Consider the following 12,057-nt stretch of genomic DNA (forward strand, 5'->3'; position numbering starts at 1 on the left):
TAAAGGTTTCAGAGTTTATAAGAAACCATAGAAACAAACAAACAAATAAACAACAAATCAACTGAGATATCAAAACTGGTTATTAAAAGATATATCCCAAACTTTTAATGTCCCATGGAGCACCATAAATTCATTATTTAAATATTGGAAGAAAAAAAAAAAGGTAACCACAACTGTGCCAAGAGGAGGCTGTCCAACAAAATCAGCGACCAGGTAAGGCGGACATTTCAGTTATGACAACTCTGAGATTGACGACTTTTATTGATAGGAATGGAGTGCAAGTTGGTTTGGTCTTGGTGGACTAGGTCTGCTATGCTGTGATAGACATGCACAGATAGACATGCATAGATATAGAGATGTAGAGAACCATGCTGGTACTGCAAAGGGTACAGTAGGAGAAACCCCCCATAGCAGATCTATATGGTGGTGCTGGGGGAGGGGGGGGGGTAGATTGGGGTAGGATGCAAAATCTTGTAGCACGAGCAGAGACCATAGCCAATGAATTAGTTGGGATAATAAAGGGTTATTTAGACAGAGAAGCGTGGCTGATAGACTGCTGCACCGGTATCATGGGAAACAATCAGTGTGTAGCTACAGCTTCATGACTGAACTAGGCATTAATCAGACAATCAACCAAGAGTCCAAGGGTAACTCTGAAGTAGATGGAAAGATCCACATCAGATGGGAGGAGCCACTCTATAGCCACTGACACTCCACAAAACTGGGCTTTATGGAAGCGTGATGAGACGAATGAAATCCAATTTCACGCCAAAAGGCATGTTGGAGATTTAAAAACATGTGGAAAATGGTTCTCTGGTCTGAAGAGAGCAAAATTGAATTTTTGGCCTTGGCACAAAGCCAAAAAATCTAACATTGCTCAATGTCATGAGAACACCACCCCCACAGTGAAGCATGGTAGCATCATGTTGAGCATTACCCTTGGCCTCTTGGTTGTTAAACAACTGTAGGACATATCTAAATAAAGCTGCATTATGACTATTTCAGTTGCCAAGTCATGAAATAGCTCTGTATTACCGTGTTTTCAAAAAAGTAATTCAAAAAGAAAGTAATTGAACTGATTCTCTATAAATAGTTTTAGGTATGTCCGCTTGAGTAGATGTAGGTGACTGTGCTTGTATAACACTGAATAGGTGGAATGTTAAAAGGAATGAATTTAGCCTTTGTTTAACTTAAATCAGGTTTAGGTTTTAATCTTGGCTTCAAACATTGAAAGCAACAATATCAGTTATGGAAAATATAAACACTTTTTTTGCCTGAAAGTTGTAATCATTGAATGGAGTCAACACTTACTCTCTAAATGTAGCTTAGTCTAGAGTGTTACAGTGTATAAATGTTTTCTCTGATTTACATCTGATATGTACACTCACTGAGCACATTATTAGGAACACCTGTATGCCTACTATATATGCAGTTATCTAAACGAGTAGCAGTGCAATGCATAAAATCATGTATATACGGGCCAGCAGCTTTGGGTAATGTTCACATCAGCCATTAGAATAGGGAAAATGATTTTTACCATGGCGTGATTGTTGGTGCCAGGCAGGCTTGTTTTAGTATTTTTATAACTGCTGATCTCCTGGGATTTTCACTCACAGCTCTCTAGAGTTGATTCAGAATGGTGCAATAAAGAAAAAACATCCAGTGAGCAGCAGTTCTGCACACGGAAACGCTTTGTTGATGAGAGAGGTTCATGGAGAATGGCTAGACTGGTTCAAGCTCCAGAAAGGCTACAGTATGTCAGATAACCACTATGTACAATTGTGGTAATCAGAAAAGCATCTCAGAATGTACAATACATCAGAACTTGAGGCGGATGAGCTACAACAATAGAAGACCACGTCAGGTTCCACTTCTGTCAGCCGAGAACAGAAAGCTGAGGCTTCAGTGGGCACAGGCTCACCAAAACTGGACAGCTGAAGACTGGAAAAACGTAGCCTAAGCTGATGGATCTCAAGTTCTGCTGGATAATGATTTCTGCTCAATTTCTGCTGGACAGAATTGGAGTTCAATGTTCTTCAGTGGCCTTCCCAGTTACTGGATCTGAATCCAATAAAACTCCTTTGGGATGTTTTTAGAACGGGAGATTCACAGCATGAAAGTGCACCTGAAAAATCTGCAGGAATTGTGTGATGTAATCATGTCAACATGGACCAGAATCTCAAAGAAATGTTTCCAACATCTTGTGGAATCCATGCCATGACGAATTGAGGCTGTTTTGAGGCAAAGAGAGGCCCAACGAAGTATTAGTATAGTGTTCCTAATAAAGTGCTCGGTGAGTGTATGTTTGTTCTTTAAAATGTAGGTTACCCTATTTATCACACCTATATTGATATAATATAATGTTAACAGTATAAATATTTTAGATTCCCTCAGTATCTTAGTATACCAGCATAGTGCCATATTGTCACAGTCCTCGAAAGCTGGCACATAAACTCTCTTTCTTCAGCAAACTAAAATAAGAACAATTTCACACAATATCAATATCAGTCTTGGAGGCAGTGCTGTATTCAATAATCCAGTGATAGTATTTCAAGTCCCAATTAGGGCAAACTTTCATCACAGAGATGCTCATTTGTGGCGGATAAGTGAGGAAGAAAATGGATGCATAGACTATAAAAGCAGGACAATCAGTAGATAATTTGAGATTATGAACATTGTTTCAAAATTAGATTTTCATATGGCATCAGTAGATTTAATCAATATTTATAACAATATTTATAACAGGATATAATGTGTCCTTTGTCTTTTTTTTGCTCCAGGTCACCCAGAAAGAATATAGTTCAGTTTCGATTTGAAAATGAACCTGAAGCTGTTCTGATAAAATCCCTGGGAGAGGAAAGACAGATATGACCTGGCCGTGGTCACATGACTGTGCAGAATCTGGACTTTAAGGTCCTGTGTATGGATGTCGACTCCTCACTGTGAAGATGCGCTGAAGGTAAGGCCTCAGTGTGCTCCTCCAATGGGGGTGCACTAAAAATGGTCACATATCATCAGTCAGATTTCACCATCCACATCTGGTTAGACGATTATAATAAATGAGCTGGAGTCTCATACCTGGTTGATTCCAGTGGGTTCTGTATGGAGGTTTCACACATGGCTTCATCTATGGTAAGATATACATTTGTTCACACAGTGTAATCAGTCCAAATTTAAAAATACAAAATATTTAAGTGTTATCTTATGAATGAGCAGCTCTGAATAGATATTTGAGTATGCGTATACCTACCCTGCTGTGAGTGTAAATGGGAGTCTGTGGGATTCTTATACTCAAGGCGAGGTTTCTCATATGTGTTATTCAGATTCCTGCCATGGATAAGACATTTACATTTTAAAATCAATATTAGACTTCATTAAATCACACAAAGTAAAAAGTAAAATTGGTATTGTATGTGAGCAGCACAGCGACAGAGGTGGGAAATATCACGCCTATGGGAGGAACGTCACTGCACGTTGTGCAGCTTTACACCAAAGGACAGCCTCTGTCCCCATGGAAGAACTGCTGCCCCAAAGGGAAATTTCCTTCTCTTCAGTGATATTTTAAAGTCACACTTGTACAGCCCAGCAGTATGTGTCTAAAACCTCAGGCAGTATGTGTCTAAAACCTCAGGCTGAGTTCTAGCAGTTATATTGTATGACAGTAGAATGAGGACAGATATCACGTTTGCCCAAATGTAGAAATATTAGCACCTTTCTTCCGAGGTCTGAGTATTGTTCAAAGACATACGAGATTCAGTATGTGTCCAACTGAATATGAAGTACTCACATGAAATTGAAGGTACAGACCAAAGCCTCATGCCACTCTGAATCAAACATTTGTGCTAGTAGCTGTTAGTTACAAGGGAATAATCAAAAATGAATACTGTTTGAAAACAGTATATGAAAAGCACTATTGCACGAGCAGCCAACTAGAACACATACTGTCCTGTTTTACTCAGTTACAGTCAAACTGTAGCATTTCTATTCATGTTTTCAGAACTTGGATGGATGCATTAATGCACACGTATTAATGAACTGTGCCTAAACTTCATGTCAGACCCACGAAATAAACTCTTATTCATCAAAGATACATACAATTTAGCACAGCCTTGAACGCATGGAATGACATAAAACAATGAATGTTGATCATGCTGAACAATATCAAGAACTCACTAGTCCCTTATTTTCATGTCAGATTTATACAGCATGCCCCAACTGACCTCATATACTGTAGATTGAAATGAAATGAAGCACATTAAGTTACACTAATATGCATATACAGGTTTTTCTGATGATGAGCCATGAAAAGATTTGAGGAAAAGCAAATCTGAGTTTGCCCGAGTGTGTGGAAAACAAAGATGATCTTTTTGGAATCCTCAAATGAAAACTTAACAAAACATCAAATAAAAATCAACTGTTTCAACTGAAGAACACTGGCTGCCTTTGAAATCATTTCCTTTTAGCAAAATTATTTATATATGAAGTAAGTACATAAAGATTTACTTACTTCATACAAATAAGCACATAAAGATGTATAAAGATTTACGGAGGTCTGCTGTTTTTATAAAACAGAAAACTGAACCATTTTCCAACTTCACCTGTAGGTAGTTATTTGAATTTATAGCTAGGTCAGAATAGGTCAGGCTTCATTTTTAAATATATAGATAACCAAAGTTTCAAACAGTTTAAAGCAACCAAAAAATGAATCTAAAAGCATGTTCAGCATGTTGGCATAACTGGAATTATGTCACCATAATCTAATAGGGAAAAAAACACAATTACTGGCGAAATATTTACTTACCCACTTCTGTAAATAATTAAATGACTGAAGTCAATAAAGGTTGGAAGCAAAAAGATATCCATTGTGATTTTTGCTAAAATCAATACACCCTGCGTGGGACATAAGTCGCTTGCACACACACATTTGCTTACTCATTCACACCTAAGCACAATTTAGAGCAGCTAAGCTATCCATCAACATGTTTTTAGTAGGCAGGAGCAAACTGAAGATAGAGTTTAGTGTAAATTGTTCATCAAAACTGTTACTTTTCATTCAGCTATTGCTATAATTAACCTGAATCCCAAAAGGCCAATGCAATGCCCGGACAGTAAAAAATGACTTAAATAATAAAATGACAGCTCTCGGCTTCCAAAACAATGAGAAATGAGCAGACAGTCCATAGCAGAACATTTTATCTTCAGAGTATCCACCTATGTATCTACCTATTGGCTTCTGGTAGTGTGTTCATGTGATCAGGACACTCTGTTTGTGTTGCTCTTGATGATATGGTCATATCACCATGAGGTTTCCTCTGTTCACATGTTTCTGTAGGTCTCCATTCTGCAAAGCAAAACACAGCAGAAATGTGGTGTTATACCAAAGTCCTTATAGTAAATTCTGCCTTATCAACTTAGCAACCATCTTAACAACGCTCGTGGGCAGCTACTGTATTTGCAGTAATCCAAGAACAGGCTGCTGTTTACTTAAATACGGAAAGACCCATAAAGCAGAAACAGATTGACAAGATGGCATTTCAAACATGGATTTAAATTTGCTGATAAAATCGGACACAAATGGCATATGCAGTGTGTCGTTTTTGGCTGCAGTATGAAAAACCTTTTTCTTCAGGTTACTTCGGATACTGCGCATGAACGTTTCTCCTTAACTGATAGGACAAAGTGCCCTATGCATCAGGGTAAGATTCAGATAAGTCAGACCTTTTCACTAACATCTGTATCAAGAATACTGACTGGCTCTTTCTATTACAGGTCACTCTGTACGGGTTTCGCAGAGAATTTTTGTGATTGTTGCGGCCAAAAATGCTTGATTTTGCTGCGGCTTCTTTCAAAATTTGTGATACATTTTGCGTTGTTGTTTTTGTGCTTTTTTGACACGTCTTGGCCCAAATCTGCAGAAAATCTGCAATAATTTTGAAAAATTGCAAGCTCCTCCGCAAATATTGTGGAGTTTGCTTGATTTTGCGTCCATTTCAACGATCGCAAACTTACGAAATCCTGGAGGGATTGAAAGGTGTATTATAGCCACTTTGCTGAGTTACATGCTGCCCTATTCATGCAGTCTGTGACTATATAACATTTCTCTAACATCTCAGAAATATTTTCCTTACACTCTGAATCTTTGCAAGAATTTGACCAAGAGTTATTTACAATTAATGTTCCAAAATGTACTCGAAGTTAAAGATTTTTAAAGAATTTTTGCAATATTCTCCTACTGGTCATCCTTTCAACACACTTAATACTGCTTGCCTTTACTCTTGCTCACTTGCCTTTACGCTTGTAATGTCACCCAGAAAAGGATGGGTTCCTTTTTTGAATCTAGTTCTTCTCAAGATTTCCTCAAATGAAGACATCTAAATCTAAATTGAGATTTCTGTACTGCTGCTTTGTGCCAACATCTATTGTTAAAAGCGCTACACAAATAAAAATGAATTGAATATGGAACTGAAGTATCACATCTTACCTTTATCCTCTATCCTGTGACTACTCAGTGGTTCTTTTCTGCTGTGCTCGGCCATCAATTCCTCAGTGTTCCTCATCTGAGTTATTCTGCATGAAAGCAATTACAGGGAACCAATGGGATATGGCAAAATTCTCTTCAGCTCTTTGTCAAAAATCACTTAACACATGAGAAGAGTGAGTATAGAGCCATGGGCTTTGTAAATAAGATACGGTATTATCAGTGCTGCGCAATATTACCGCAGGTGTTGCCTGTTCATGTTTCTCTCCTTGATAGCTTGCCTTACAAGGGGACCTCTCTGTGTGGGAGAATGTTGCAATACAGTGACATTTCTGCTGTATCGAGATCAAATAAACATAGTCCCAGCTTAGAATGTTAAAACCAGGAGTTTACCTGCTGGATGGCCAGTTTCATCTGTAAAGCCTCACTTAGCTTATTGACAAGGCTTTCCTGCACAGAGCTAGAGACATCCTGGAAGCAAGGCGTTGATGTGTTCAGCAACAGCTATGATGTACATCAATTAATACATATTTAATAAATCAAAAAGAGTAGAGGGCAAAAATGCCAAGCTCGCGAGAATTTACTCAGCTCTGGTGTGTCGATCACACAAAATGTGTTGAGCTCGTTTACCATAATAAATATATTTTTAATTTTTCACTTATTTTGCTCTATTTTCTGTCATAACGAGCTCTGTGTAGTTCTTTACTCTGTCATGTGCCTGATAGTTTGAATTTGCTTACTGGATCCTTTTTGAACTGCTGGCCACACAGCTTGATTGGACTGCTAACTGTACAAATTCATCTAGCAGATGTCCAGATTGGCAAGTGCATTACTCAAAGTGGGAGTATTTTTGCCTAATGAATAGGTTTGGGATCAAACCTTTTACCTTGCACTTGGAGAGCAGTGCTAGTGCCTGCTTATAACAGAGAATGGCTTTGTCTGGGTCCCTCAGTCTCATTTTGATTCCACCCAGACCTTCACACGCTTGCCAGTGCCCTGAGGAATCATCTATAGACAAACAGACAGGCAGAATTAGCATTTAAGTAGAGTAATTGATTTCAAGCAGTTTGCCACTGAAGCGTGACAATTTCTATGGACATATTCAGGTGAGTACCGCTGTCTTTGAAAGCCTGTTGAGCGTGGAGGTAGCTCTCTCCTGCCTCATCCAGTTCCCCTAGTTCACTGAGAGCGTAAGCCAGGTTACAGAAACAGCAGCCCTGAGCCCGACGGCTACCCAACGACCCTACCAAGACAGCAGGAGAAATATAATGAGCAAGATAAATAGTGGTGGCTTTGCTATAACCTTCAGGATTATGAGTTATCTGACATGCTCCAGTTCATTACTGTTGTCCAATTAAACATATTCATAAACACATGAGCACATGCAAAGAACAAAAACACTAACAAATGTAGTGACTAAATTGCAAGCTGTGTCACTCAGCTGTGAATGTTTACATCCCTTCTGTGTAATTAGCATTAAAGAACGGGGCAATAAAATACAGCGGTGGATTTTAAAGCCGCAACATACAGCAATGCCAGCAGATGGAAACATATAAAAGCAGCCCATGCATTTGAGGGAGGAGATAGAAAGAGGGAAACATAGCAAGAGACAGAAAGATGCTGGTATAAGCTTTTTCTCACTGTCCCCTGAGACTGAGACATGGCCTGCGGTGATGTATTTCATGGATGCTGCCACTGACACGAGCATTGCAATTCCAGCAAAGAAACTTAGAAGTAATACAGGAGAAATAACTTACACTTAACTAGAAGTGTGCATGGATATTGACGGTAGGGCTGTTTAACATTGTAGTTTAGCGACTGAAAGCATTTTTGTGATTTAATATTAGAACGCATTGAAATATATTTTATATCACTTGGCTTGGTTTTTTGCTAACCATGCAGTGCAGCTGCTTCTCTGTGGTATTCCAGAGCTTTCCGGTATTGCGCCAGGGAGTTGTGGACCGCACCCAGATTCTGCATGACCACGGCTAGCCTACGTGGAGTGGAGCGCACCAGAGGCAGAGCCAGCTCATAGCACTCAGCAGCCTCAGGAAAAAGCTTCAGCTGAGAGAAACTCAACCCCACTGCATTATACAGCTTACCTGAAAAAAACGTAAAATAAATAATACAGGATAAATATCTCATAAGGATTTACAGAGGTTTCCTGTCTCACTGCTGTACGTAGAAAAGTTTAGTCATCAAGCCCATTAATCTTTCTAGCAATTGAGGCTAATCACCATATATATTCCCTGTTTAAGATAACAGGCAATTACTACTAATATATTATTGCTTATAATTTACCTAATGTCTCTGGTTCTGTGATTTTGGCACTCAGCTCCAAACACTCCGTGAGAACACTAATGACATCATCTGTTGTGAAGCAGTCACATTTCAACATGTGATTCCCAGCATCCTTCAGGGCCACAGCAGAAGAGGCCAGCTTCCCTGACACCTTATAGCTTTCTGCTGCACGCAGGTAATTCTCTGCTGCGCCACTCCACTCCTAAAACATAGGAAAGGTGTCTGAGCATTTCACTGATAATGCTATGAACTCCACACAACAGATGGCATGTCACTGCATGGAATCAGGTTTTTAATACAAAATCATATAACATTTGGCACATAATGATTGAAAACCGTAACTGTGGAATCAACAAGCAGTGGCCACTCCAGTATAAAATCAAAGATTCACATATGACTAAATTAAAGGAGCAGTCTGTAATTTTAGAGCCCTCTGATGCTTGCACTCACAACAGATCACCTCACCTCTTCTGCTGAAACTCAGGACACTTGCATACCAACCTCGTTCGGTGTAGATGAATTGAACTTTATCTACAGTACAGATTTGATTAAACAGACTAGGTGTGAAAGCAACCTAAATATGCCTAGTGAGTTACGAGTTAGAGAAGACGCAGAACTAAGAAGCGCTAATTTATCTTGCCGCTATAGTGGGCCAATCATAGGTTACGATGTCTAAGATATTTTTTGTAAATCTATGATAATGTATATGGGTTTTTAAAAACTCCACCTAAAATAACTAACTTCCACTCTAATATTCCAAAGTGTACGTTTCGTACACTTTTTCTTACAGAGACACTGACCTTCCTGCGCAGGTGACAGTGGGCCAGTCTGATGCAGGTGTCCCCTTCACTGCTCCCATCACCTTGTGAGCGATAAAGGTGTGCAGCTTGTTGGTAGTGTCTGACAGCTTGCACATGGTCATCCAGAGCCTCATGTGCTGCTGCTAGATTAAACTGCAGATCCGCCACGCGCTCACCTTTATCACTTGGCTCAGCTTGTGACAGAAAATCAAGCCCTTTCTGGGGCTTACCTGCCTCCACATATGCTGCTCCAAGGTTAAAAGCACAAGCCCTCTGTACTTTAGTCTCTTTGAGCTGAGAAAGGAGGAATAAAAGTTGTTTTCGTTAATGCAACACACAGGGATAGATTATAAACCATAAACGCTGCAGCAGGTGGAGTCTAAAACATTGTTAGGGGTTAAATTAATCCCTCAACACCTTCCTTACGTTCACGGCAGTTTTGAAAGCCTTTTTGAAGTATTCAAGAGCCTTTGAGCTGTCTCCCTGTTGTAGAGCGCCGTGTCCACATGCTGTAAGACTCTCTACCTGGATCTCTGTGTCCTTTACACCTTCACCCTTCCCCTTTCTGCTCGTTTTCTTTTTCTTCTTCTGAGAATCTTGGGATGGTGAACCATCAGAGGCCATGACAGGAAACAAATTAAGGTCATGTGCTGGTGTCGTACTAAAATAAATAAATAAATAAATAGATAAATAAATAAATAAACAAATAAACAAACTGGATCGATTTTCCAGAAACGGACAAATATGTGACTCGGTAGTTTTGTTGCAAGAGAAATTGTATCCTAATGCTGTAAGGGTGTGTAAGTAGGATACAATCCTCAAACCATTAGTGATGTTAAGTCACAGATACTGTTGTTGTGAGCAGTTGCGAGGATTCACGCTTCACTAATGAATGTTTTATCACCAGTCTAAAGTATCAGCACTACACACCCTTTCCCAAGCACATTAGTCTCTATTGTATATGATTTAAAGTGTAAAACAACACTTTAGATCACTTCAGTGCATAAAAAGCTATATATAATTAGCTAACACTACCTATTACATTAAGACATGCACTGTAGCATTAGTTAAGAGGCACATTAGCCAACTAGCAAACCATATAACGTTACTATTTGTTCAACTTACTCTTTTTGGAAGTGAAGCCATTTTTACTGAAGTTTCAGCTGGAGCACCTAGCAGGGGAATAATACCTACTGCCTAAATATAAGCTACAGCATCTACACAGTCATCTGGGTAATTACACGATTACTAATAAAACCGTAATTTGACAGGTGCAGAGTATGGACGTCTGGCTCTGACCACGTGATTGTCTGACTCCGTTACCATGGTGACAAAATTGGAAACATTTCAGTAACTGTAATAAAGTGAAATGATTACCACCACACGAGAGTTGTTTGTTTGATATTGGTACATTTTGCTAAAGTTCACTCGTTGTGGCGGTTTTAGTTTAAAAAAAAAAGAAAAAAAGTAGTGAACTAGTGATGTGCCGTTCATGAACGATTCGTTCATTTTGAACGAATCTTTAATATGACTCGGGAACAACGAGTTGTCTCAGAGAGTGGAGTGAGTCGTTCATTTTTGACCGCGCATGCGCAGCAATATCCCCATAGGTTCTGTAAAGGAAACAGAAATAATTAGTTCGCGTCTCAAGTCTTGGGTTCGAGTCGTTCGTTCTTCCTGAGACCGCTGCGTAAGCAAAGCACCCTGCAATACCGCAATAGGGATGAACCAACGTCTCGAACCCGAAGACTCGAGAGTAGAAATGCACCGATAGAACGGCCAATATTCGGTATCAGCCGATAAAGGCAATTAAAAAAAAAAAAAAAGAGGGCGGGAAAACATCGCATTCGTGCTGTGTATAAAAAAAAGATGTCTCTTGTGTGGAATAGCAACAAAGCTGCAGTTTGTAAGCTCTGCACTGCTAAAATTTTACACCGCACACTGTAGCAGAGCAGAAGTTGTGCATATTTTTTTCGGTGTACATGTTAACGAATGAGTGCTTTTACACCAGACGCTGCAGCAGTGAAGCGGGCGTATCAGTGTCGAGTCTAAATGTATTTTTTGGCACATGCTCGTGCTGAATTAAAGTGCCAGTACGTTGATGAAGGATTTAAATGAAGATGAGTTTATATAAGTATATAGGCTATTGCACAGAAAAATATATTTGTAGAGTAGTATATTTCATATCCAGTTAATGTTAATATATATAAAAAATTTTGATATTATATATTACCAGTTTGATGTTCAGTGATGAAGTAGAAATGCTTTTGTTTGTGGTGAGTGAATGTGAAGCCTAACAGGATTTTTTTTTTTTTTTTTTTTTAGAATTCAGTCAATGTTAATATGAATTAATAACATTCAATGAATTAAGAAATCTTACTTTAATCTTCAGAATGTAGTTCATGTGTTAATGTTAATTTGAGTAATGTGTTTTCTGTTTATGAGACCAGTCACTGTGAAACAACTTGTTGAAATGGA

At 39.0% G+C, this 12,057-nt stretch overlaps 1 protein-coding gene across 2 annotated transcripts; it reads right to left on the minus strand.

The window, feature by feature from the left end:
• Nucleotides 1–2,504: 2,504 nt before the first annotated feature.
• On the minus strand, nucleotides 2,505–10,919 carry LOC108280719 (tetratricopeptide repeat protein 24). 2 transcript variants are annotated; one of them, XM_053681456.1, is made up of 14 exons: nucleotides 10,705–10,919; nucleotides 10,006–10,240; nucleotides 9,580–9,873; nucleotides 8,780–8,981; nucleotides 8,374–8,580; nucleotides 7,593–7,721; nucleotides 7,365–7,486; nucleotides 6,872–6,982; nucleotides 6,718–6,776; nucleotides 6,482–6,567; nucleotides 5,224–5,341; nucleotides 3,251–3,327; nucleotides 3,079–3,127; nucleotides 2,505–2,994 (listed from the first exon to the last, which is right to left on the minus strand). In XM_053681456.1, the coding sequence occupies exons 2-14, from the start codon at nucleotides 10,201–10,203 to the stop codon at nucleotides 2,883–2,885; spliced, it is 1,764 nt and encodes a 587-aa protein (XP_053537431.1). In that variant the 5' UTR covers nucleotides 10,204–10,240; nucleotides 10,705–10,919; the 3' UTR covers nucleotides 2,505–2,882. The 2 variants fall into 2 exon arrangements, with proteins under 2 accessions (XP_053537431.1, XP_017351672.1); XM_017496183.3 differs by having other exon boundaries at nucleotides 6,872–6,949; nucleotides 10,705–10,918.
• Between the last annotated feature and the right edge of the window lie 1,138 nt (nucleotides 10,920–12,057).

This window comes from Ictalurus punctatus, chromosome 1 (genome assembly GCF_001660625.3).
Source record: "Ictalurus punctatus breed USDA103 chromosome 1, Coco_2.0, whole genome shotgun sequence".
Classification (NCBI taxonomy): Eukaryota; Metazoa; Chordata; class Actinopteri; order Siluriformes; family Ictaluridae; genus Ictalurus; species Ictalurus punctatus.